The sequence below is a fragment of the Gymnoscopelus braueri genome (genome assembly GCF_963280865.1).
Source record: "Gymnoscopelus braueri genome assembly, chromosome: 3".
In the NCBI taxonomy this organism is placed as follows: Eukaryota; Metazoa; Chordata; class Actinopteri; order Myctophiformes; family Myctophidae; genus Gymnoscopelus; species Gymnoscopelus braueri.
Genome location: NC_137612.1, coordinates 3,577,389 through 3,605,044, shown reverse-complemented (window position 1 = coordinate 3,605,044; position 27,656 = coordinate 3,577,389). Strand labels below are relative to the sequence as shown.

Sequence of the window (27,656 nt, the reverse complement as noted above, 5' to 3'; positions counted from 1 at the left end):
GCTGTGTGCCATGATGGAGCAACTGAAACCTTCAAGCAAGCTTAAGCTGAAAGACAATGTTGATAATTGGGAAAACTTTATGCAACAGACGTAGTTGTGGTTCGTGCGTGCATCCTTTAAATAATTATATTCAGGTTCATGTTTGTGTTATTGCAGAAGTATTTATTGAAATAAATATGCAATGTATACACTTTTTACCATATTATTCCACATAAATATTAAATTTTGAAACAGTTTTAATTGGGTTAGGATAACAGGTGTTAGTTTCATACTAATTATTTGTCCTGATCATTAAAACACTGTGGATACATTGTTGTAATACAACTTTCTGTTAGGGGTGACACAGGTGATAGTCCAATTTACAATTCTTTCACTTAGTAACACTATATACTGTATTTATCTAAATGGGTTACTTTTACTGTGCCAGGCTGAAAGTCAAGGTCACACCTACTGTAATATCAATAATATAGAAGGTTGAACATGTATTTACATTTACAATCTCAAAAATGAGTAAAAGCTTAGGTTACACTGTGAAAAGATATCTTGAAATATAAAATTTTAGGATTTAGACAAATATTTAGCAGATTTCGAATAAAATTGATCTCTACTATGCTTTCCAATTCTATGCACACACCAATGCAACTTGCTACTCAAGTTTGGTGAAAACGAAAATCATGCTAGGTTGTTAAAAGTCAGTCATTCACACACGGATTAAAATGCAATTCTGTACAAGGGGTTCAGGTAGAAATCAAAGCAACAGTTAAACTGAAAATCAAAGTCTATTAGATGATTTCATATCCTTTAAGAGAGACGTATCTTGGCATACCTTACTGCATATGAAACGGCTTCAATGGGTTTAAGAAAACTCCCTACCTGCATATATATATCCCTCATTAACACGTGCGATTGGAATCATTTTGATGATAAAGACAGTATAAATTTTTAAAACTAGACTATCAATATGAAAATTGCAGACAAACTTGGACAATCTCTTTAAGTGCTGAACAAGGAATGAGCATACGGTTTCACAAAGATATTTTTTTCTTTTTTTTAAATATATTAAAACAAAACAAAGGACACACATATTCTCTTATACAGTTTTTCAAAGTACACAGTATTCTATTTATTAGGTATAGTATAGGTTTTTATGGCATGCACCATCTGGGGCTCATGATGGCTTGTCACCTTCTTTCTTCAAACGGCTATAGAAAACACACAGACACACACACACACACACACACACACACACACACACACACACACATCAGTGTTAATGGTTGTTTTAAGTGAAAAGATACCAATGTTGATGAATAAATAATCATATTTGTAGTACATTTTGCTTCCTCATTTTAAATATTGATTGATTTGGTTCAAGATTACACATTATGCTTAAAAACGATGTTTCTTACACATTACCTGTAATAGTCCTCTTGCCCGGGTAGAGGGCCTCCATGTAGGTGATGATGTGCATGCAGCCATTGCTGTTCCATGGCCATCCTCTGCAGCTCCGCAGACTGCGCATGCATGGCTTGGAGCTGGTGCGCGGCCGACATCTGGGGCATGTGGCCCTGGAGCTGGCCCTGCAGCTGGCCCTGCAGCTCTCGCTGATACGCAGCTCCTGTAAAACATGCAAAGGCAACAAGCTTGAAATTAAATAAATGGACTCAGGTGAGTATTAACCCAGTAAGAGCGGGAAAGCATGTCATTTTAGATTTTAACAACTTCTAACCATTATTTTATACTTTGGCAATAAAAAATAAAAAAACTTGATTTTTTTTTGCAAATCTTTGACTCAAATCTTTGCTTCTGGGGGTCCCTGGAACAACATATTTTGAGATGGGGGTCGGCGGCCAAATCCATATAATTTTGGGGGTCCTTGTCCAGAACCAGTGGTATGGTATACAGCAACATACATTTAAAAAAAAAGAAAACTGTTAGGATTTAGAAAACATTTGTAGAATCCCCAGAAGCAAAGATTTGAGTTGCAAATGTTAACTTTAAAAAAAAAATATATATATTCAAAGATTTGCAGAAAATGTAATGTTCACGATTTTTGAATAGCCAAAGAAATGTAAAATGACACAGATGCTTTCCCGGTCTTAACCCATTAAGACCTGAGGCCATTCTTTAAAAAAAATCTAAATCCTAACAGTTTTTTGAAAAAAAATCATTTTTCAAAAATAGCAGATCTACAAGCTCGTAGCGCGGCACTCGGTGCCGCGCTACGAGCTTGTATATCTGCTATTTTTGAATAGCCAAAGACATCTAAAGTTACACAGATGCGTTCCAGGTATCAATGGGTTAATGGGTTAGGTCTTTTGGTCCGTGTATACCAGGGGTGGGCAACTTTGTAGATGGTGAGGGCCACTACATTTCCACACTCACTCTGGGGGGCCGCATTGTTTTTCGGCACTCTCGCCAGCGGTACCCCATTACTCAAAAAGCCCATAATAGTCACATATGTGATAAATAAGGGATATTAACAATTATTATTTGTTGTAACTTTGTTTTTATTTAGCATTTAGTAATGCTTCTATCAACTTACTACAGCTGTACTGCTAAACAAAACGTCACATTCCTGAGTATGCCTTTCAGAGTATTGCTGTAACCTTGGCTTAAAAATATACAAATATGAACACTAGAATTATAATTAATAAGGCTTCTATTAACACATTGAGTGCCAATCGCGTAGATCTACGCGAACCGCCGGTTCGCGTTGATTTCACCAAAAGTGCACTTTCGGAAATGTTTGATCCATTTCCGGTTCCGGTTTGACCACCGGAAACAGAATTATTTGGGATCCGGTTTTGCCGATCCCGTCGGCCCTCGTTCTAATGACGAAACTGAAACTCCATTTTCTCCTTGTAGTTTTTTCTCCTCGCATATCACTGTTTAACGTAAACCGTTCTAACTACAACAATGGAGCTCCGTTTGACACGTGGTTTTCACTGGTAGAATCAGTGAGATGTCGGCGATGTTTACAAACGGTGCACAGCTCAATCTTAAGGATTTTAACAAGGTCTATGGCGACGTGAAAAAAACAACAATAACACGTTGGCACTGGTGAGTACATTATGAGATTAACGTCTGGCATGGAATGTGTTGAAATAAACGCGAGCGCGCTCTACTGGTGGACTGTTGTAATTAAAATGGTTCATGGAAAGTTGCATGTTTGGAACAGCTGAAGGCAATATTTTGGGGGGGGGGGGGGATTTTGGCCTGGGGCCGCATTGAGTGACGGTGCGGGCCGCATGCGGCCCGCGGGCCACCAGTTGCCAGTGGTGGAAAAAGTACTCAAATTCTTTACTTAAGTAAAAGTACCAATACTGCAATATAAAAATACTCTGTTACAAGTAAAAGTCCAGAATTAAAAATGTACTTGAGTAAAAGTACAAAAGTATTGGCATCAAAATGTACTTAAAGTACCAAAAGTAAAAGTACTAAATATTTGAAAATAGCAGATCTACAAGCTCACAACGCGTCGCATCGCGACGCGTTGTGAGCTTGTAGATCTGCTATTTTCAAATAGCCTAGGTATAAAATAGGGCTGAAGTGGTTAATGTATGTTTTACAATGCAATAATTATATCTGCAAAGTAACTAGTAACTAAAGTTTTCGAGTAAATGTAGTGGAGTAAAAGTACAATATTTGCCTCTGAGATGTAGTGGAGTAGAAGTAAAAGTATTGGAAATTGGAAATGCTCAAGTAAAGTACAAATACCTCAAAATTGTACTTAAGTACGGTACTTAAGTAAATGTACTTAGTTACTTTCCACCACTGCCAGTTGCCCATCCCTGGTGTATACTGTATACGTTCTCCACAAACAAGGTCACACCACACGTCACGTGTGAGCTTGTACATCTGCTATTTTCGGCAAAGAGATTTGGTGTGGGGGGGGGGGGGGGGGTCACTAACCGAACAAGGGATGGCGAAGCATGTCGTGGTCATGAGGCAGGTCATTGAGTAGATGGTTGGGGTGGTAGGGGAACCTGGCCAAACGGGGTCCTTGTCCCAGCGGGTCCAGAGGATGAGGGCTGTTACCTGGTGGTGGTGGTGATGCAACATTATTAGTGTGAAGCAAATATGGCTTTACTGGACATATGCATATACATTTAACAACCCATTGAGACCTGAAGCCGATTCTACATGTCTCCTAAATCTCAACAGTATTCTGAAAAACGTATGTTTCTATATCAGTGGTGCTCAAACTTTTTCATGTCAAGGACCCCCAAAATTATATGTATTTGGCCGCAGACCCCCATCAAAATATTTAGTTCCAGGGACCCCCCCAGAAGCAAAGATTTGAGTTAAAAATGTTCGCTTTAAAAATATATATATTCAAAGATTTGCACACATTTTCACGATTTTTCAAAAATAGCAGATCTACAAGCTCGTAGCGCGGCACTCGGTGCCACGCTATGTGCTTGTATATCTGCTATTTTTGAATAGCCCAAAGTGTAAAATAATGCTTTTTAGCTCAAATCTAAAAATTAACAATTCCAGGTCTTAATGGGTTAACACATTCCCTGCCATTGACGGAGATCTCTGTCAAAAAAAATGAAATTAGAGGTTTGCTCTTCGCCAACCTATGAACGATCCCTTGACTGCAAGAGAATGACAGAAGCAGAAATGACATCATCCCCAAAGTCACTCCATCCACTCCCATGTTATGAGATTCAGAAAAACACATCGAGATCAGATTTTTTTGATGAAAACAAGCCATATTCAACTGCCGATAACAACAGAACGGACGATCGCAGTAAAAAATAAATTGTTCCGGTGGATAGACGAGACCCTCCCCCTCCCCCTCCCCCCAGACAGCTTTTGCTTACATCCGGGTCCACATCGTGGCTCTCCATGGATCGTCTAAATAAGGTAAAAAACACTGGCAGTGGCGGAATTAATCAATTAATACCGGGCAGAGAATGTGTTAACACCTGCATGACACCTAGCTGATGTTTATGACTACAAGCAGCAAACATGTCAAGGTCCATTTTAACTCTTTAACTGCCAGAGTGTATACATAAAAAAAAAATCGCCCACTGCCAGCTTTTCAAGTAGTCACGGAATATTTATCTCCATGATCGATATGATCACGGAGGGTTTCACTGTGCTTCCGCAACAAAAAAAAAAGTAATCGCGACCTCCCATTAGCTTGTTATGCGCCGTTAAAACTAGCATGTTTCGGAGAAAAAAAACATCACAAAAAAAGCCAAGATACAGGATTTTTAAGTAATAAGTCAACCAGGAAGTGAATGGAGCTGTAAATCTTTGGATCACGTTATCTCTGGTTCTGTGAGAAGAAAAAAAAACGTGTCCAAACTCGTCATTGGCAGGCTGAGCCATAGCAGAATTTGACAAATTAACTTGTCCATGGCAGACAATGAGTTAACCCATTGAGACCTGAAGCCGATTCTACATGTCTCCTAAATCTCAACAGTTTTCTGAAAAACGTATGTTTCTATATCAGTGGTGCTCAATCTTTTTTATGTCCAGGACCCCCAAAATGATATGTATTTGGCCGTGGACCCCCATCAAAATATCTTGTTCCAGGGACCCCCAGAAGCAAAGATTTGAGTTAAAAATGTTCGCTTTAAAAATATATATATTCAAAGATTTGCACACATTTTCACGAATTTTCAAAAATAGCAGATCTACAAGCTCGTAGCGCGGCACTCGGTGCCGCGCTATGAGCTTGTAGATCTGCTATTTTTGAATAGCCTAAAGTGTAAAATAATGCTTTTTAGCTCAAATCTAAAAATGACACAGTTCCAGGTCTTAATGAGTTAAGGTCAACAACAAAACACCACACCAAGTGCTTCCTCACCTTGGTTGAGCGGATCCTGCTGATGCAGGTGCAGGTGAGAGTGGACATGAGAGTGCTGGTGATGATGCGGTGTCGCGTTGAGCATCTGCAGCCTGGCGGCGGGGTCGCTGGCGACCGACGCCATCCTCTCGGCGTGAAGCCTCTCCGCGGTCAGTCGCTCGGCGTAACTCAGCTGCTCCGGGCGCATCTGCTGTCCCGCTGCAAGTAGGCCCGTCACAGTTATTACATAATCACCTCATCACAATTATTTGAGATAAGGATAATTCCTTTTAACACATTGAATGCCAATCGCGTAGATCTACGCGAACCTATTTAAAGCCGCAGCGTGCCAGTCGCGTAGATCTACGCGAACCGCCGATTCCCATTGAAATTGCCCCAGGTGCACTTTCCGATTTTTTTTTATCCATTTCCGTTTACGGTTTCCGGTCGGAAACGGAATTATTCGGGTTCCGGTTTTTTCGATCGTATCCGCTTCCTGTCTGGGATCCTGTTTAAAACTCGATTTTCTCGGTTGTTGTTTTTCTCCTCACTGATCACTGTTTACCGTTGATCGGCTGTAGCTTCAAGATGGCGGCACGGATTTGGAAACTGTTTTCGCTGGCCGTTTCTCACGGATCCGCTGTGTGTTTAGAACCAAATGAACGCGCACTTTTAACTTATTTAGCGAGGTCTGTGGCGACATGAAAAAAACAAAAAAACAACAATAAAACGCTGGCACTGGTGAGTACATTATGAGATTAAACTCTGGCATGGAATGTGTTAACAGGACGTTCATGAAAGTCCTTGCGGGCTTGTTTCCAATGAGGGCCTGTGAGCAATTAGGGGTTAAGAGTCTTGCTCAGGGACAAATTTCATTTCATCGACACATATGCTGGCGTGGCCTGGAATCGTACCTGGGGCAACCAGGGCCTCTGGCTCCCTAGGCGGGCTCACTAACCACTCAGCTATGGCCGCCCCATTAATTAGATAATCGCAATTATTTTTGCATAATCGTCATAATCTTTTCCATGTTGAAACGTCTTCGTATGGTTTCAAGCGTTTTCAAAAAGTAGTGGAAATAGCAGATCTACAAGCTCAAGACGCGATGCGATGCGTTGTGAGCTTGTAGATCGGCTATTTCCACTATAAATGTATAAAGTTATTAAATATGCCAGTCATTCCTTTGTATTTAGGTTATTTGTCATATCTGCCCTGTGCAACTTCAAAGCCTAAAAGCCAAACAGAAACGTTAATTTTTTATTCATACGCTCCACAGTGTTCCACGACAAAAACACAATCGTCAACTTCAATGTGTAACGGTGACGGCCTTATACCTGCGAGTGCCTGCATCCGCTCTCGCTCCAGGTGCTGGTTGAGCCCCTGGTGAAAGGCGGCAAAGTGGTGGCCGTGGGGCGGGCCGGCCATGTGCGGCAGAGCCAGCGCCCCGTGTCGGGCAAAGTGCTCCATGGGGTTGGCCGAAGGGTGCATGGTCTCCATCTCCGGAGGCTTGTGCTCGAAGCCGGGCTTCATCCTCTCGCGGAGTTCCCTCTCTCGGAGGTTCCTGAGCTCCCGCTCTCGCATGCTGGGCTCGGCGCTGTAGAGACCTGATCGATCGATTGAATACTTTATTAGAACTTTTGCAGAAAAAAAAGCACATGAAAGTACAGTTCAATATAAGGTCACGCCATTGGCTTGTTTCCATTTCCTTTGGGTCCTTTGTACTCAATTCATAGTGACATTAACCCATTAAGACCTGGAACTGTGTCATTTTTAGATTTGAGCTAAAAAGCATTATTTTACACTTTGGCTATTCAAAAATAGCAGATCTACAAGCTCATAGCGCGGCACCGAGTGCCGCACTACGAGCTTGTAGATCTGCTATTTTTGAAAAATCTTGAAAATGTGTGCAAATCTTTGAATATAAACACTTTTAAAGCGAACATTTTTAACTCAAATCGTTGCTTCTGGGGGGGGTCACTGGAACAAAATATTTTGATGGGGGTCCGCGGCCAAATACATATCATTTTGGGGGCCCTTGGCATGAAAAAGATTGAGCACCACTGATATAGAAACATACGTTTTTCAGAATACTGAGATTTAGGAGACGTGTAGAATCGGCTTCAGGAAATGGGTTAAATGACAGACCGATATACACAGTGGTGGAAAGTAACTAAGTACATTTACTTAAGTACTGTACTTAAGTACAATTTTGAGGTATTTGTACTTTACTTGAGTATTTCCAATTTTCAGTACTTTTACTTCTACTCCACTACATCTCAGAGGCAAATATTGTACTTTTTACTCCACTACAATTATTTGAAAACTTTAGTTACTAGTTACTTTGATATAATGAAACATACATTAACCACTTTAACCCTATTTTATACCTAGGCTATTTGAAAATAGCAGATCTACAAGCTCACAACGCGTCGCGGTGCGACGCGTTGTGAGCTTGTAGATCGGCTATTTTCAAATATTTAGTACTTTTACTTTTGGTACTCGAAGTACATTTTGATGCCAATACTTTTGTACTTTTACTCAAGTAAATTTTGAATTCTAGACTTTTACTTGTAACAGAGTATTTTTATATTGCAGTATTGGTACTTTTACTTAAGTAAAGAATTTGAGTACTTTTTCCACCACTGCGGTATGCAGAACATCATAAAAACATTTTAGGAAAAAAAAGACGTACCGGGCATGTGGTAGGCCAGCAGGGGGTCCCCGGGGGACAGCTGCACGAAGAACGGGTGGTTGCGGTTGCCGGGCGACATGACGTGAGGCCGGGCGTACTCGCTCAGGGTGCGCAGGGCGGGCGTGTCGGGTCCGATGTAGGGGGGCACGGCAGCCACCGAGGAGGGGGGGGGGGGGCTGCTCGAAGGACGAGCGCATGTTGTGGCCTCCTGGGCCCGACATCTGAGGCTCGCTCATGCGACTGTCGTGAGAGGAGCTGGAGGCGGCTCTCTGAGAAGAGCCAAGCAGGAGGAGATATAACAATGACCAGTGGTGGAAAAAGTACTCAAATTCTTTACTTAACCCATTAAGACCCGAGAAGATTCTAGAAATATCTTCTAAATCCTAAAAAAAAATTGAAAAAAAAAACCAATTTTTTTTTTTCCCTCGATTTTTCAAAAATAGCAGATCTACAAGTTCATAGCGCGGCACTCGGTGCCGCGCTATGAGCTTGTATATCTGCTATTTTTGAATAGCCTAAAGAAATCTAAAGTGACACAGATGCGTTCCAGGTATCAATGGGTTAAGTAAAAGTACCAATACTGCAATATAAAAATACTCTGATACAAGTAAAAGTCCAGAATTCAAAATTTACTCGGGTAAAAGTACAAAAGTATTGGCATCAAAATGTACTTAAAGTATCAAAAGTAAAAGTACTCATTTGAAAATAGCAGATCTACAAGCTCACAACGCGTCGCGCTGCGACGCGTTGTGAGCTTGTAGATCGGCTATTTTCAAATAGCCTATGTATAAAATAGGGCTGAAGTGGTTAATGTTTGTTTTATAATATCATAATTTATATCTGAAAAGTAACTAGTAACTAAAGTTTTCAAATAATTGTAGTGGAGTAAAAGTACAATATTTGCCTCTGAGATGTAGTGGAGTAGAAGTAAAAGTATTGGAAATTGGAAATACTCAAGTAAAGTACAAATACCTCAAAATTGTACTTAAGTACAGTACTTAAGTAAATGTACTTAGTTACTTTACACCACTGACAATGACACACGTTATGGTAAAACATGAGAGGCATTTAGAAGTTAGCGGAAGAATAAAGAGAGACATAAGGAGCGGTGGTTATACTCACAGCATGCTTGTCTGCCTCCCTCTCTCGCTCCCTCTCTCTCTCCTTCTCCCGCTCTCTCTCGCGTTCCTGCCGTGCGTTGAGCTCAGCCTCTCTCCTGGATTTTTCCACTGCGTCTTCTCTTTTCCTGGCCAGCTTGGATGATGCAAGTGGAGTGAAGAACAGGTCTGTTCTGGCGCAGGAGTTGTAGCCTCGGTCCAAGTGTTTGATAAACCTGATAGGATATTTACACAATGTGTGAATGTATGAAAATCATGCAAAAAAAATAAAAAATACATTTCTTAACCCATTAAGACCTGAGGCCGCTTCTAAACATTTTCAAAATCCTAAAAAAAAAATACTGAAAAAAAATCTGAAAATAATAATTTTCACGATTTTTCAAAAATAGCAGATCTACAAGCTCATAGCGCGGCACTCGGTGCCGCGCTATGAGCTTGTATATCTGCTATTTTTGAATAGCCACAGAAATCTAAAGTGACAGAGATGTGTTCCAGGTCAAAAAGGAAATTGCATTGTTACTGCCAGGAAAAAAAAGCTTTCCTAAAATGATAAGTTGCAAAGAACAGGACTGCCAGGTTAATGTTGTTCTTCTGCTTGTCCTATATTATGCAATGTAAAGGATGTACAACTCAGTGTTATGTGGGCCTCTGGTGGAGATGAGGAGTGGTGGAAAAAGTACTAAGATTTTTTTACTTAAGTAAAAGTATACTGCAAGGTAGAAATACTCTGTTACTAGTATTATACATTTACTTGAGTAAAAGCACAAAAGCATTGGTATCAACATGTACTTAAAGTAACAAAAGTAGAAAGTAGAATCATGCAGAATGTCCCATTTCATAAGTTTCCAAATGTATAAAATGTATAAAATCTTTAGCAGATCATAGCAGATCATAGCAGATCTACAAGCTCACAATGCGTCGCATCGTGAGCTTGTAGATCGGCTATTTTCAAATGGCCGAAATGTATATAGGGCTGAAGTGGGTAAGGCATGTTTTGTAATAATAATCAAAATCTACAATGTTACTAGTAACTAAAGTTTTCAAATAATTGTAGTGGAGTAAAAGTATAATATTTTCCTCTGACATGTTTTTTCTGATTTTGTCTCATCTGTTTATGAAAGTAGGTAGCTGATGTATTGCACCTTTACTTTAGCGCTAGGTATACTCTTAGTTGCTTGTTTTAGAAGAGAATGCACTTAATACTTCTGGTGATTAGTAGTTTAGTTCCCTACCTATGTTGAATGCACTTATTGTAAGTGGCTTTGGATAAAAGCTAAATGACCGTAATGTAATGTAACATGTAGTGGAGTAGAAGTAAAAGTACTGAAAATTGGAAATACTCCAGTAAAGTAAAAAGACCTCAAAATTGTACTTAAGTACAGTACTTGAGTACATGTACTTTAGTAGTACATTTGACTTGGCCTCTGGTGGAGTCGAGTCAGTTTGCTGACTGTCGTCAGAAATGGTACTTGGCCAACAACTAGTCTCAAGTGAATTCCCTGTTTGGCCACCAGAGGGCACAAGTACTCTCAGTGATGAACACGTCACCATTGTATGATACAGTTGTAGAAACAGCCTGTGACACATCACTGTACTATGTTACACATTTTTACTCTAGTTCAACTATGCATTTGTGTAAATATTTTGCATATACTAGTATATATGTCACAGGTAAATTGGCATTCCAGGTAAATTGGAAGTGGAGCGCTTGTTTTTAGGCGCGGGGCTGCGAGGCGGCAACAAGAAGACAGCAACCAGGAAATGCAAGCACTGGCCTCAGTGGCGCACTTCGATAATCATTGGACCCTCCATCCACTACCATTGGGAGTCTGGGTTTGACTCCCGCTTGGGACATTACTTTTTCAAACAACCGCGGACTACTTTTTTTCGCCGAAGTATAGTTTTGGACCATGACGGAGGCGGGCCGACTCAGCAGACCTTGAGGCCGAGGAGTCGCGCCCGAGCGCCTCCAGGCGCGAGTGCCCACGACGACCGGCCGATGGTCTGCTAGTCGACGTAAGCGCCGTCCGAGTTATGTACCGATAGGCACAGAATCTTAAATGATGTTGTGGGGATTGTGTTTGCCCCAACTGCCACTCACTGCACTAACATAGCCCGCCAGCCCCCGCCCCCTTGCTCCCTTGTGCTTCAACTGCGTGGAATACGGCTGTGTGTGTGTGTGTGTGTGTGTGCGCTCACGTGCGTGTGTGCATGCTCGTTTGTGCGCGTGTGCATGCGTGCGTGTGTGGTGTGGGGCTCATGTCTGGCTTGCATTGCCCTCTAGCGTTGATTCTACAGAATTGCCTGGGGGGAGAAAACAAGCGCCACTTTTCCAATTTACCTGGAATGCCAATTTACCTGTAACATATATACTAGAGCATTATTACTGTATGGTTACCAATATTGTACATTCTAGTTTTCAAAGGGCTTGTCCTATGAGAAGAAACATTATTTTACATCGTTGTCATTTTAAATGTATCAATAACTGAGAAGCGAGGTTGGTGGCTTTGTGCTCAACAACTTGTTATCAATAACGCTGAGTGATTGTAGATTGTAGTTTTTCTGCTTCGTTTTAGTTTTCCCCAACATCATCTTGGCTGCATAAATAATCATATCATTTTAAATGCATTTCTTTTTTTTTACCACCCACACACGTGTGTTAAAGAACCACCCATGCGGTGAGAATCCAGGGTCAAAAATTAGCTGCGAGTGACTATTAATCTCTTATTTCCATCAGTTAGCTACTTGAGCCTTTAATTATCAGCAATCTGTCCATCTTTCCCTGGCCTGCAGACACTTGGGCATTCTTCTGTCAACACTAGTCTGTTATGTGAATGTGTGTGTCTGTTATGCATTACCATTCATGCTACGTGTCGGAGCCTAATAAATCTGAACCAAAACTGTGTTGGCAGAACCTGCTGCTTAAATGTCTTCCAACATACCGTGCCGACTGGCTGGCATGGCTGGCAACGTTCACCACGGAGGGCTCCGGAGAGGGGCTTCTAGGCGGAGGCGGCGGGCTCTCCGCCTCCTCAGAGTCATCCAGCGGCTCTTCTTTGATCTGAACGTGTGTGGGAGGAGGAGGAGGAGGACACCCCACCGGGGGGGCGCTGGGCGACGGCCTCAGGGGGAGCGAGGGGAAGGAGGAGGGCTGTAGACCAGGGACAGGACCCATAGTAGACGACGGCGCGGGACAGGAGGGGACGGGGTGTCCTAAGGACGCACCGGACGGGTGAGGGTGAGAGGAACGGCCGCTTCTGCCGGGATGGCTCTGCAGCTGAGAGAGAACCGGAGGTTGGAGCTGAGAGAGAACCGGAGGTTGGGCGGGGAGCGGCTGTACGGGCGAGGACTGAGGCATGAGCTGGAGAGGCGGCGGAGGGGCGCCGGGGGCGTGCTGGTTGGGCAGAGAGTTGAGAGGCTTCAGAGCCGGGGGCGGCGGGAGATTGGAAGGCATCTGGGGGAAGGGCGCGGCGGGCAGGTGCGGCATCTGCTTGTTGTGTGAAGGCGGGATAGGGGTGGTGGGGGGCGGTTTGATCTGGTGGGGCCCGGAAGAAGAAGTACTCTGGGGGAGGAGCTGGGACTCCCTGGAGAAATGGGGGGGGGGGGCGCTGCCCGACCTGAGACGGGGGGCCGTGCGGCGGCAGAGGTTGGGCGCCGGGGGGGAGAGAAGGAGCGGACTGAGGGGGAACCTGAAACGCTGCTGAAAGAGGGAAACCCTGTGGTGCTGCGGGTAGAGGGAGAGGAGGCTGGCCCGGGGGAGGGTGAGAGGAGGCGGGCGGCGGACGGCCGTGCGCGGCGGCCGTGCAAATGGCCGGCTGAGTGGAGGCCGGCTGAGGAGGATCCGGAGAAGGAGAAGGAGAAGGAGGAGGAGAAGGAGTAGGGGGAGGGGGGCTCTGGGCGGGATCGGAGGAAGGTGCAGACTGAGGCGGCGGAGGGGGGTTTGCCGGGGGGACGCCCTGAGACGCCGGGGCCTGTGGCGGGGATTGCATGTCGGGGAGCAGGGCGGCAGGCTCCGACGGGAGGCCGTGCTGCTGGGCGGAGGAGTCGGAGTCGCTCTCGTTGCCCTGGTGAGGGCTGGGGATGCTGGGGGAGGAGCTACGGTTGTCCTGGTCGATGTCTTTGGTGTCGCTGCTGACATCACCGTTGGCGCTGCGGCTGTCGGAGCTCTCCTCCGTCTCCGCTTCGCCCTCTGACCGTAATCCCTGTGGTTCCTGCAGGAGAAAACAATACCACATGCAGTTAGTGTGCCTGTGTGTGTGTGGGGGATGATTTAGATTTCAGGAGCAAGGAATTGACCGTGATCACACAGCGGACATGTTTCTCTTGCGTCATGCTCAGGGGTGGGAACTATGGGTGAATGTGGTCAATTTGCCGGTCAAAGTACAGAAACCCACATCTTTTCTTAAATGTTGGAAATGTGTTTTTATATGCTCTTTGGACCATTGATGATGGCCATGTCACACCCACCATGTCATGTCTCAATAAGCCTGTCAACTGCCAAGGAAGGTCATAGCTCATTCAGTTATTTAAACAAGCCCCAATTCCTATTAATTGTAGCAACATGTTTTTTCCTGTGTTAGGTATATTCACAGTTACATCACAAGAGGGCACTCAACTAACATTTTTGAAGGCTTCAGATACACTTTGAGAAGATATTCCAGTGAGTTTTTAAACTTACTTACTAACTGGCACATGTGTATCCAAAGAAAGAGTTTAGTTCCAAACTCACAAAGAAATGATGAGACTATGGCTTCTTTAGGACACGTTTCCGAAACACGTCTGTGTATGCCATCCGTGCATCCATGAATTAAAAGGTACCAGAAGGACTTCGGAGTGCTGGCTATTATTTTCTTATTGGAAATCTTCGTGAGCCGTGCACCCGGCAAACATTACATACAGACCGAGTGTGCTCATTTTTATTTTCTACTATAAAGTCAAACCACTCCAGCTGATGTTTTCCCACCTGTGTCTTGGGTCTTTTAGGTGTAACTTTATCTGGCTCGTCAGGTTCCTGAGCGGCACTCTCCCTCGTACGTTTTGTTGTCTTTGGTAACGGTGCTTCCTCCTTGATCTTCTGTTGATACAACATGTCATTAATAGTTGTTAACCCATTAATACCTGGAACTGTGTCATTTTTATATTTGAGCTAAAAAGCATTATTTTACACTTTAGGCTATTCAAAAATAGCAGATATACAAGCTCGTAGCGCGGCACCGAGTGCCGCGCTACGAGCTTGTATATCTGCTATTTTTGAAAAATCATGAAAATGTGTACAAATCTTTGAACATAATATATTTTTAAAGCGAATTTTTTTAACTCAAATCTTTGCTTCTGGAGGGTCCCTGGAACAAAATATTTTGATGGGGGTCCGCGGCCAAATACATATAATTTTGGGGGTCCTTGACATGAAAAAGATTGAGCACCACTGATATAGAAACATACGTTTTTCAGAATACTGTTGAGATTTAGGAGACATGTAGAATTGGCTTCAGGTCTCAATGGGTTAACACAAGACAGGATAAGTCATGCTGAAAAGCGTCACTGAAAAGTACGATATCTTTGGTGAATCGTTACATGCCTACATGCTACCAACTATACTCTATACTAAACAATCCCATCCTGAGATCCAACTGCAGCATGCTGGACAGTTTCAAACTTGCATTTATTTTTATCTATTTTTTCTCCCCAATTTAGTCATTATGACAATTATTTCCTCCCCACACACATTTCTGTGTTAACCCATTAACTCTTTGACTGCGGACGACGCGATAACGCGTCAAGTGCTACTTTGTCCAGTTGGCCGTCGACGCGTTCGACGCGCTGGACGCGCGTTCATTGTTTAATCTCTGATTGCGCTATGCTGCTTAATATTCAATGTTATTCTCGAGTTCCACTTACTTCACGGACATCTGCATCCGTTTTCATGACCTGGATTCCGTTTCCGAAAAATTCCAAAAATTCAAAATATAAAAATAAAAAAAACACGAAAATTGCTGGCACTGGGGGAGTACTTTATGAAAATACTCTGGCAGTCAAAGAGTTAATACCTGGAACGCATCTGTGTCACTTTAGATGTCTTTGGCTATTCAAAAATAGCAGATATACAAGCTCATAGCGCGGCACCGAGTGCCGTGCTATGAACTTGTAGATCTGCTATTTTTGAAAAATCGTGAAAAAAAAATGTTTAGATTTTTTTCCAAAAACTGTTAGGATTTAGATTTTTTTAAAGAATTGCCTCAGGTCTTAAAGGTCCTGTGAGTCCAGTGAGGAGCCCCCACAGGGAGCATGTGGAGCCTCCGTCCCACTCCTCCCACCCAACACTCCCTGCTGACAGGTGTCCGCCCCCCCAGCCCGTAGGATTACATGCAGTAACAAATAAACATCACTCTCCCCGCCTGGCTTCCCTCCCCCGAACACGGGCCAATTGTGTTCGTATATATATAGACACTTGACAAAGCCGTGGATGCACCACGGTGGAATCAAACCCACGTACTCCGTGGTGGTGGGCAGCTACTTTACAACCCGACCACCCAAGTGCCCTAAATGTGCTGCATTTCTATAGCACCTTTTACCCAAAAGCACTTTACAATGTACCTTACATTCTCGCATTCACACACACACCGATGGTGGAGGCAACCATGCAAGGTACCGGTGTTGATTTCGTCGACTAAAACTATGACGAAAAATGTTTGTCGACTACCCTTTTTCACTGACGAAAACTAAATAAAAACTAAGCTATGATGACTAAAATATCTAAAATATGTCTAAATATATTATTGACAATTTCGTCAACAAATAAAAAAATAGACTAAAATGTTAAAACGTTAGTGGAGAAGAGATCCAGGAGGACTAAAAGACGAGTCATTTTCATGTTGGGTTGCGCTCGGGTGTTGCGCTCTGAAAATAGCAGATCTACAAGCTCGCTATTTTCAGCATGCAACCAAGTGTAAAATCAGGCATTTACGACGCCATCAAGGCACCGCCAAAATACATTTTAGTCGACGGAATCAACTGTAGATTTTAGTCGACTAAAATCTTATGATATTGAGTCGACTAAAACTAGACTAAAACTAAAATAAATTCAGATGACTAAAATATGACTAAAACTAAAGGGAAATGTGCTGTCAAAACCAACACCGCAAGTTACCAACCTGCTCGTCGGAAGCAGTTAGGGATTTCAGTGTCTTACGACATGCAGTGGTGGAAAGTAACTAAGTACATTTACTTAAGTACTGTACTTAAGTAAAATTTTGAGGTATTTGTACTTTACTTGAGTATTTCCAATTTTCAGTACTTTTACTTCTACTCCACTACATCTCAGAGGCAAATATTGTACTTTTTACTCCACTACAATTATTTGAAAACTTTAGTTACTAGTTACTATTCAGATATAAACTATGATATAATGAAACATACATTAACCACTTTAACCCTATTTTATACCTAGGCTATTTGAAAATAGCAGATCTACAAGCTCACAACGCGTCGCATCGCGACGCGTTGTGAGCTTGTAGATCGGCTATTTTCAAATATTTAGTACTTTTACTTTTGGTACTCGAAGTACATTTTGATGCCAATACTTTTGTACTTTTACTCAAGTAAATTTTGAATTCTAGACTTTTACTTGTAACAGAGTATTTTTATATTGCAGTATTGGTACTTTTACTTAAGTAAAGAATTTGAGTACTTTTTCCACCACTGACGACATGAAGCCAGGAGGAGCCAGTGATCCAACTGGAAACCTTCCAGTTCCCAGGTGGCTGCACAGAGGCCAACAGCCTTTTTCCATGGCCCTTCGGGGCGAGGCTTCCCCTATTGGGCGCGCGGGCGGGGGACTTCTTTCCTCGACATTAGAAGAGTTAGGACGTCACATTCTAATACAGCCCGAACACCCAGTTTCAGCATCGGCCTCAGTGGCGCACCTCGATAATCATTGGACTACCGAATCCACTGCCTCTGGGAGTCTGGGTTCGACTGCCGCTTCAGGACAATACTTTTTCAAACAACCGCAGACTACTTTTTTTTCGCCGATAAAGTGTATAGTTTTGGACCATGACGGAGGCGCGCCGACTCAGCAGACCTCGAGGCCGAGGAGTCGCGCCCCGAGCGCCTCCCAGGCGCGAGTGCCCGCGACGACCGGCCGATGGTCTGCTAGTCGACTAAGCGCCGTCCGAGTTATGTACCGATAGGCACAGAATGGTAAATGATGTTGTGGGGACTGCGTTTGCCCCAATAGACCATATTCACACGGCGGCCATATTGGAATTTAACATTGAAAGTGCCACCCCGTTGCCATGGAAACGGGGTGGCACTTCATTGACTTAACCCATTAAGACCTGGAACTGTGTCATTTTTAGATTTGAGCTAAAAAGCATTATTTTACACTTTGGGCTATTCAAAAATAGCAGATCTACAACCTCATAGCGCGGCACCGAGTGCCGCGCTACGAGCTTGTAGATCTGCTATTTTTGAAAAATCGTGAAAATGTGTGCAAATCTTTGAATATATATATTTTTAAAGCGATTTTTTTTACTCAAATCGTTGCCTCTGGGGGGTCCCTGGAACAAAATATTTTGATGGGGGTCCGCGGCCAAATACATATCATTTTGGGGTCCTTGACATGAAAAAGATTGAGCACCACCGATATAGAAACGTTTTTTCAGAAAACTGTTGAGATTTAGGAGACATGTAGAATCGGCTTCAGGTCTCAATGGGTTAATAGCAACATGGCCGCCGTGTGAATATGGTCTACTGCCACTCACTGCACTTAACATAGCCCGCCAGCCCCGCCCCCTTGTGCCTTCAACTGCATGGAAAAAGGGCCGTTCGCGGCTGCACTACCTCCTGAGCCACCGCCGCCGCCCACGAGATATGGCAACAACCATGACGTACCATCATAAAAACTTGTCGTTGGAATGTAATAATAATAGTTAAATAATATCCCTCGTGACGTAGTTAAAGGGATAGTTCACCCCCAAAATGACTTTTTTTTTCTATCGATTAGTCACCCCATGAGACTTGAATTCATTGTCGCATTCCTAAGACAATAATTTGATGACCGGCAGCGGTTCCGGAAGTGCTTAGGAATGCGAGAAAAAAAATCCATGAATTCAAGTCTCCATGGGGTGACTAATCGATAGAAAAAAAATCTTTTTGGGGGTGGACTATCCCTTTAAAGTATATGGATATGTAGACTTCTGACTGAGGTGGGCAGCAACGTATGGATTAGACCCACGTAAAGAATTATCGAGCAGTTGTAACGGAATGTTTGTTTTGATTCTACATCCATTTTAATTCTATCAAAAATAATGATATGACAAATCAAGTTGGCTAAACAACTTCAACACCCCATGCCTTCACTGTGATATGTATATATTATACACAGCTACATTATGTGGAGAAAGCAAGTATAAGTACCTTGTTTGGCTTCTTTGTGGAGTCGTTCTTACTTTCCGAAGAAGTTCTAGAAGCGTTGGACACAGAACTGGCTCCACTCGGGGAGGTCTGGCTGCTGGACTGCTGGTCCTCACTGGTGGGAGAGCCTGTGAGCCTCTTGTGGCCACTTCTCAAAGACGACAGCTGGGTCAGAAAAACACATTTTGCCATGTTATTCATGAACCCGATTAATGAACCCGATAGGCCGATTCTACAAATGTCTTCTAAATCCTAACAGTTTTCTGAAAAACTATTGCTGCTGTATCAGTGGTGCTCAAACTTTTTCATGTCAAGGACCCCCAAAATTATATGTATTTGGTCACGGACCCCCCCCATCTCAAAATATTTTGTTATAGGGACCCCCCCCCCCCCCCGAAGCAAAGATTTGAGTCAAAAATGTTCCCTTTAGAAATATATATATTCAAATATTTGCACAAATGTGCACAAAAAAATAACAGATCTACAAGCTCATAGCGTGCCACCGAGTGCCGCGCTATGAGCTTGTATATCTACTATTTTTTAATAGCCAAAATATTAAATAATGGTTAAAGTGGTTACATTGATGCGTTCCCGGTTTGAATGGGTTAACACACTTATTCTAAAACAAAGATGTGTTTTCTTTATACATGAAAGAAATGAATATACTGGTGAAGCAACATTTAATGAAAGAATAGACTCAATGTAGGCAGTTAATTACAGTAGATGTCTGGTGTTAATTAGAAAAGATAGTTTTATAGCACACAGTTGTGTTTAAAAATTCAACGCATCATTTCTGATCTTACTAGCTTGCACACTGTGGGAGATGTGATTAATTAAGATGGCTGCATGGAGAGAGACACATTTTCACTCATATCATGTTTGGTCTATTGAAAACCGCATTTTAGTATGAAACCATTCATCTAACAGTCCGAAATGATTTACTTGCCCGTTTCAATTTTAAATATGGATATCAATATTGGGGAAACTGCCTGTTCTGTACAATCAAGCAACACTGCTTATTAGAATGTATAATTTCTTCTTCAGGGAACTCTAATTGGACTTTTTAAAAGCTATTGGGCAATTTAGGCTGATATCTTATAATAATAATCTAAGAATAATCCAGTTTTGAGAGATGTGACGACCCTCACAGATAGAGATGCCCTTGTTAATAACATGAACCCTAGCATTCTTATTCTGGGTATGTCTATCATAATTGATGAAAATAGGCTAATATTCATCCAAAATAGCCAATCTACAAGCTCAAAAAATGCATCGCAACGTGCCGCATTGTGAACTTGTAGATTGGCAATTTTCAGGAGAGATTTATTGTAGAGGGAAAAAAGGAGGGGGACCCTATGCAATGACGCACATAGATTTTAAGTGGTGGAAGAGCATAAATATGTGGCGATATGAAACATGACAATGGGGTGCGCTGCATGTGATGAAGTGATGTAGTTTCACGCTTACGGGTGCTCTGCTCCGTCTCGTCCTCATGCCATGCTTGCCATTGCCATCTTCTTCTTCTTTAACAGGTTTGAACATAAACGGAGGGTCTGCAGGTTTCTGAGCCGGCGGCAGACGGCCATGCTTGTTGTAGTACGTGCGGCATGTTGTGCAAAGCAAGATGTTGTCCCTGCCCCCTGGCAGCCAATCCTTAGAAGCTGTTAAAAAGGTTATGTTGAGTATGTTTTGTACAGATTTTCAGGGAAAGAAAATCTTACAAGTGTTTTTAATAGGGATGTTAATATTTTGTAGGATATCGATATAGATAGAACTACAGAAAACAATAATTGGTTTGTCCAAATTAACCATATGATAAACATTAGCATATAACAAAGGGGGGAAAAAACAGGTTACAGAACGATCCTCAAATAAGTCTAAAGTCACTTTTGCCTCATTAACAACATTGTTTCGCACCAGCAGAAAAAAACACTAGCAACGTAACGCAAATACAAGCACTTTCAAGGGTTTCAAACCCTCACCAATTGCTACTGAACTCTGCCCAAATCATTAAGAACAACACTTACTTGTTGTGGAACAATGACCGCATGTATAGATCTTCATTTCCTGTTCGCTGTCCTCACTGTCAAGATCATCCTCGCTGGCTGAGCTCATGTCCACTGCAAAGGAAAAGACAAGCTTAGATGGAAGACCTCGTACCAGATAAGGTTATGTGACTGCTGTCACACACAATACATTACCCTACAAACAGCAACTAAATAATGGGATGATAATGGGATTAAAGAAAGCCAACAGTACCCTGTAATGTCAGTGTTTTAAATAAATTCAGAGGAGTGCTCACTGCTCACTTACTCGAGTGCGATCGGGACGTATTCACAGTGGCTGTGACCGAGCGGGTCTTGGCTTTGCGTGAAGATGGCTGTCGCCGATGCTGACGATAGGCCCTGGTTCCAGCCGCCTCCGGTGTTTTTTTCCAATGGTAATAGAATGTGATCAGTTCACCCTGATAGGAAAAAACAACAATTTAAGACACCATCATTTACTAGGATCAGTTTCTAAATAAATAAAATAAATATTGTATAATGGAAGAAAAACATTTGAGGAAAAAAAAACTTTGGATTATAAATACATTTAACAATTACCGTTTTTTTGCTGGGCAGCAATTCTTTCCGAATACGGAAGAAATTCTTGCCATATTGTCTCAGGCCTTTGATGAATCGCTTCTGTTGTAGGAAGAACAGAAATAAAACATTTCAAGTTTACAGGACAACAGATAAATTGTTCCATAATGTCATGTGCGATAACACTACTTGTTAGGTACTTGATATTACAGGGGGATTCAGCAATTGGAAGCAAATGGAAAGGGACAGAGACGCTTGACATTTTTAAACCCTGCTTTTAACCTTAACCTATGATTGATTATATGTTTTAACTACGTACTGTAGCACTCTGAGATTCCCTGTGAATGAAAAGTGCAATACAAATAAAATGTATTATTATTATTATTATTATTATGACTAAAGTCTGCAGAAACTAAATTCCTTCCTATTTCCGGTTACATAAATTAAGTATAACTGACAATGATAGTCGTCAGTTATAAATAAATCACTTTCAAAATATAACTAAAGTACTTAACACAATCAAAATTAATGCAATTTCTATTAAATTAACCTCCATCAGCTAACAAACGTAATTAGAACTGAAACACAGTAGTATTACCACATCATCCTCTGACCAGCATTTTTCAATGAGCTTTGGTACTGGCTTTTTAACCAGGCGCTGGAGTGCTTTTGCAGCATCATAATGGCTTGCATGTAACTGAAATGAGAAAAAAACACAGATGGTTCTCATGAATTAGCAAACTGATAAGAGTTTGTCCAATATCGATAGCAGTATCGGAAAAGCTGCCGGTATTGCCTAAAATGCTGGCATCGGTATCGGCCAGTATGCCAGTCTATGCCATTCCGATACCACGTCATTATGCATCACATGACGATATTTAATTTACAGTCATATTTAGATTGCTTCAGTTGATGCTGCACGACTGTTTCATACTCTTACTTTACTATTTACATTATAATTTTACTAACTTGCACATTAACAATTATTAATGGAATTTCTATTCATTCCTAGATCAGTGGTTCTCAGACCTTTTAATTTCAAGGACCCCCATAACTCTTAGAGTTACAGACTTGTAAGGGTCCATTTGGAACCCTCTCAAGGAACCCCAAGGGTCCCTGGACCCCCCTTTGAGAACCACTGTCCAATATATTTGTTTGAATTACACACTGGTATCGGATCGGTAGACTTGGTATCGACCGATACGCAAGCTGCGGGAATGGGTATCTGTCCATCTCTAGTTTTATTGCGATGTTTCCATCAGCTCAGCTCCTTCTGCTCCTTCTGCTCCTCACCATGTTAAGTGGGTTAGGGTTAGGGCTGCTCCTCACCATGTTAAGTGGGTTAGGGTTAGGGCTGCTCCTCACCATGTTAAGTGGGTTAGGGTTAGGGCTGCTCCTCACCATGTTAAGTGGGTTAGGGTTAGGGCTGCTCCTCACCATGTTAAGTGGGTTAGGGTTAGGGCTGCTCCTCACCATGTTAAGTGGGTTAGGGTTAGGGTTAGGGCTGCTCCTCACCATGTTAAGTGGGTTAGGGTTAGGGCTGCTCCTCACCATGTTAAGTGGGTTAGGGTTAGGGCTGCTCCTCACCATGTTAAGTGGGTTAGGGTTAGGGCTGCTCCTCACCATGTTAAGTGGGTTAGGGTTAGGGCTGCTCCTCACCATGTTAAGTGGGTTAGGGTTAGGGTTAGGGCTGCTCCTCACCATGTTAAGTGGGTTAGGGTTAGGGCTGCTCCTCACCATGTTAAGTGGGTTAGGGTTAGGGTTAGGGCTGCTCCTCACCATGTTAAGTGGGTTAGGGTTAGGGTTAGGGCTGCTCCTCACCATGTTAAGTGGGTTAGGGTTAGGGTTAGGGCTGCTCCTCACCATGTTAAGTGGGTTAGGGTTAGGGTTAGGGCTGCTCCTCACCATGTTAAGTGGGTTAGGGTTAGGGCTGCTCCTCACCATGTTAAGTGGGTTAGGGTTAGGGTTAGGGCTGCTCCTCACCATGTTAAGTGGGTTAGGGTTAGGGTTAGGGCTGCTCCTCACCATGTTAAGTGGGTTAGGGTTAGGGTTAGGGCTGCTCCTCACCATGTTAAGTGGGTTAGGGTTAGGGTTAGGGCTGCTCCTCACCATGTTAAGTGGGTTAGGGTTAGGGTTAGGGCTGCTCCTCACCATGTTAAGTGGGTTAGGGTTAGGGTTAGGGCTGCTCCTCACCATGTTAAGTGCATTGAGTGTGGTGTCATCACGAGAGGCTGCTAAACACCCATCCTCTGTTGATCCACCATCACACATCCCTGCAAACGCTGCCATGCTCCTTTAAGACAATAGACATAATGGAAATATTAAATAAATAAAACATAACACAATTACAAATATAATATAATATAAACAGAATGACTGGGGGTAATGTACAATTAAGCTCATAATCACTGACCTGGCTGCTCTGAGGTACATGAGGAGGTCACAGTCGTTGACCCCAGGTGTCCATACCAACTCCTCGCTCTCTGGTGGAGGAGTGTGGAGTAAACTGGGAGCTGGTCGTGCCTGCAGCTCTGGAAGCTTGGCCTTCATGGAAAACAACAGATAAATACCATGGTACCTTGAACCTAGTAAGCTTCAGTTATACTTAGTTGCATGCCAGTGTCATGCTCAGTAATAGCAGATCTACAAGCTTGTATATCTGCTATTTATTGCACGCAACACCAGCGTGCAACTAAGTATAAATCAGGCCATAGGAGCACAAAAAGAATAGGCAAGCCATGTCAAAAACAGCACTTGAAAAGGTTGTGAGTAGATGTAGCCCAATGCAATTAATTACAACTTAATGGTCAAACACCCATCTGAATAGGTTTTGGAAGGCTCAGTTACACACCAGGCATAAGCATAACACATCAACAGCAGGTGTGTTGGCAGAAGAAAGAAGTTAGTCTAAAATGATTCCCTGTGCCTACCTGATGACTTGGTCCCACACGGATCTCTCCCTGTGTGCTGTTCAGGCTCCTACAAACACAACATCAAATGTTTAACGATCAAATAAATATTAACATTTCAGTACACTTAATGAGCTCAATCCAGCACAAGATTGAGCATCAACTGCTTAACATGTCATATTAATAGGCTTAAATGAAACCAATACATTGAGTATTTCCTTCCATCGATTATTAGACAATCTCTCTCTCAATGAGCTCAATCCAGCACAAGATTGAGCATCAACTGCTTGCTTAACATATTAATAATAGACTTAAATGAAATCAATACATGGGTATTTCCTTCCGTCAATTAGACAATCTCTCTCAATGAGCTCAATCCAGCACAAGATTGAACTGCTTGCTTAACATATTAATATAGACTAATGAATCTCTCCCCAGTAGCCCACCACATCCCTCCCTATCACTAGGAGTTCCCACCAATATGCTCCAGTTAAGACTTACTTACTTATTAGTTACATAAACGAAACCCGATGCTCCTGCAAAGAGTGTCAGTCAATCATACCTACTACTGTACAGTGGTGGAAAGTAACTAAGTACATTTACTTAAGTACTGTACTTAAGTACAATTTTGAGGTATTTGTACTTTACTTGAGTATTTCCAATTTTCAGTACTTTTACTTCTACTCCACTACATCTCAGAGGCAAATATTGTACTTTTTACTCTACTACAATTATTTGAAAACTTTAGTTACTAGTTACTATTCAGATATAAACTATGATATAATGAAACATACATTAACCACTTTAGCCCCATTTTATACCTAGGCTATTTGAAAATAGCAGATCTACAAGCTCACAACGCGTCGCATCGCGACGCGTTGTGAGCTTGTAGATCGGCTATTTTCAAATATTTAGTACTTTTACTTTTGGTACTTTAAGTACATTTTGATGCCAATACTTTTGTACTTTTACTCAAGTAAATTTTGAATTCTAGACTTTTACTTGTAACAGAGTATTTTTATATTGCAGTGTTGGTACTTTTACTTAAGTAAAGAATTTGAGTACTTTTTCCACCACTGCCTACTACTGTACAATCATGAACTTTACAAATCACGTTACTATGTGTGTGTGTGTGTGTGTGTGTGTGTGTGTGTGTGTGTGTGTGTCACTGAGTCACTGACATCTAGTAATAGTTTGACAGTGGGCCAGCTGGCTTCCCCATAGAGTCCCTCACAAGCTTCAGCTCAAGTGCCACCAATAATGTCAACGTTAGCCACCATCATCATCATCATCATCATCACAAGATGGTTGTTGACATAACCTAGATAGCAGCGACCGCGACCATAAACGCAAAGCGAATCCCCAACAACACGTCAAAACACCTGATTAGTGATTATGTACTTAAAAATCACATTTGAGACCCTGACACTGCATAGTAACATATGCTCGTTACACGATGACGATATGTCAACAAACGAAACACTGCAAAAAAATAAACAAACAAGTGCTATAGCCATCTTAATAATCTAGGGGAATTGTGTTGCTAGTATATATAGCTGCTGGGGGGGGGGCTAGCATTACAGCTAACGAGACTATGCTATGATTTGGCTAGCTTGTTAGCCACACACAGACACAACTTCGTGAAACCATTTGACATCTCGAGGTATTTAATTCCATACAAAACGCTCTGCTGTAAGTCTCTCTAAAAGCTCTCTGCAGACGTGCTGTAGTTGACATAGCTGTAGAATACAACTCTCGTAGACGTATTTATGATTCTGACGTTTTCAATCTACGAGAGTTGTAGGGTGCACTTCCCATAGTGACTTGGACTTTCTGCACTATGCCCCGTAGACACTCCAAACATTGTACAAAACGAAAATAAAGGTGCTTACCGCTGAGCCCCAAATGTTAACTGACTCTACGGGGTAGTAGTTTAATGTAATAATCCATATCTTTCAATAAAGAAGTATTTTAATGCCGTCTGTGGCCGAACGCCATTTTTTCACCCTCGTTTACTTCCTGTTTACATTTAGTGTAATTCCGGGTTTCACCGGATGCGCCCCCTCACTACCCCTCACTACCGCCCATTGGGAACTTCCGACAGAATCGGCCACAGACGGCATTAAAACACTTCTTTATTGAAAGATATGGATTATTACATTAAACTACTACCCCGTAGAGCCAGTTAACATTTGGGGCTTGTGGGTGAGCACCTTTATTTTCAATGTGTACATGTTTGGAGTGTCGGGGCATAGTGCAGAAAGTCCCTGTGTCCATGGGGCGTGAACCCTACAACTCTCGTAGATTGAAAACGTCAGAATCATAAATACGTCTACGAGGGTTGTATACTACAGGCTGTAGTCTACAGCTAAGCCACACACAGACACAACTTCGTGAACCATTTGACATCTCGAGGTATTTAATTCCATACAAACGCTCTGCTGTAAGTCTCTCTAAAAGCTCTCTGCAGACGTGCTGTGTTGACACACACACATGATCCTGTTTAAAACACACCTGCTAAACTTGTGCAGTTTCATGGAGACTATAACAGTAGTTGTTGTTACAACCTACCTTCTGGGACTGAACAGGTCGTCCATGATGTTTGGATGTGTCTTGTTGACACTGTTCTGTCTGGTCGGTCGATACAAACTATGCGATTCAACCCTCTATTACATAGACATTCAAAATGGAGGCAGCGGCCTCTCTCTCCCTCTCTCTCTCTCTCTCTCTCTCTCTACGCCACTGGCTGCTCTGGTGCTCTCTCTATCTATCTGCTGTGTGCAATGACCTCAGTCCTAGAAGTTTGTCTCTCTCTCTCTCTCTCTCTCTCACACACACACATACACACGCACGCATGCACGCGCGCGCGCCCACACACACACACACACACACACACACACACACACACACACACACACACACACACGGTGGTGTAAAGTAACTAAGTACATTTACTCAAGTACTGTACTTATAAGTTCAATTTTTAGGTATTTTTTTTACTATACTGGAGTATTTCCAAATTCCAATACTTTTACTCCACTATAGCCTTAGATCAAGACTCTTTGTATTTTATCGATTTTGACATTTATGTCAAAATCGATAATCTACGAGTCTAACTCCACTACATCTTTAATG

The 27,656-nt window shown here is 42.4% G+C and overlaps 1 protein-coding gene across 1 annotated transcript; it reads right to left on the bottom strand.

Moving 5' to 3' along the window:
* Window positions 1-156: 156 nt before the first annotated feature.
* On the bottom strand, window positions 157-27,268 carry rereb (arginine-glutamic acid dipeptide (RE) repeats b). Its single transcript, XM_080423275.1, is given in 21 exon segments — window positions 157-1,202; window positions 1,417-1,618; window positions 3,916-4,041; window positions 5,828-6,025; window positions 7,141-7,410; window positions 8,499-8,673; window positions 8,675-8,767; window positions 9,621-9,831; window positions 12,559-13,202; window positions 13,204-13,827; window positions 14,580-14,690; window positions 19,034-19,195; window positions 20,498-20,691; window positions 21,058-21,150; window positions 21,344-21,494; window positions 21,634-21,714; window positions 22,211-22,309; window positions 23,806-23,905; window positions 24,026-24,156; window positions 24,543-24,591; window positions 27,093-27,268. Coding segments are annotated over 21 exon segments (3,774 nt in total). The 5' UTR covers window positions 27,119-27,268; the 3' UTR covers window positions 157-1,168.
* Between the last annotated feature and the right edge of the window lie 388 nt (window positions 27,269-27,656).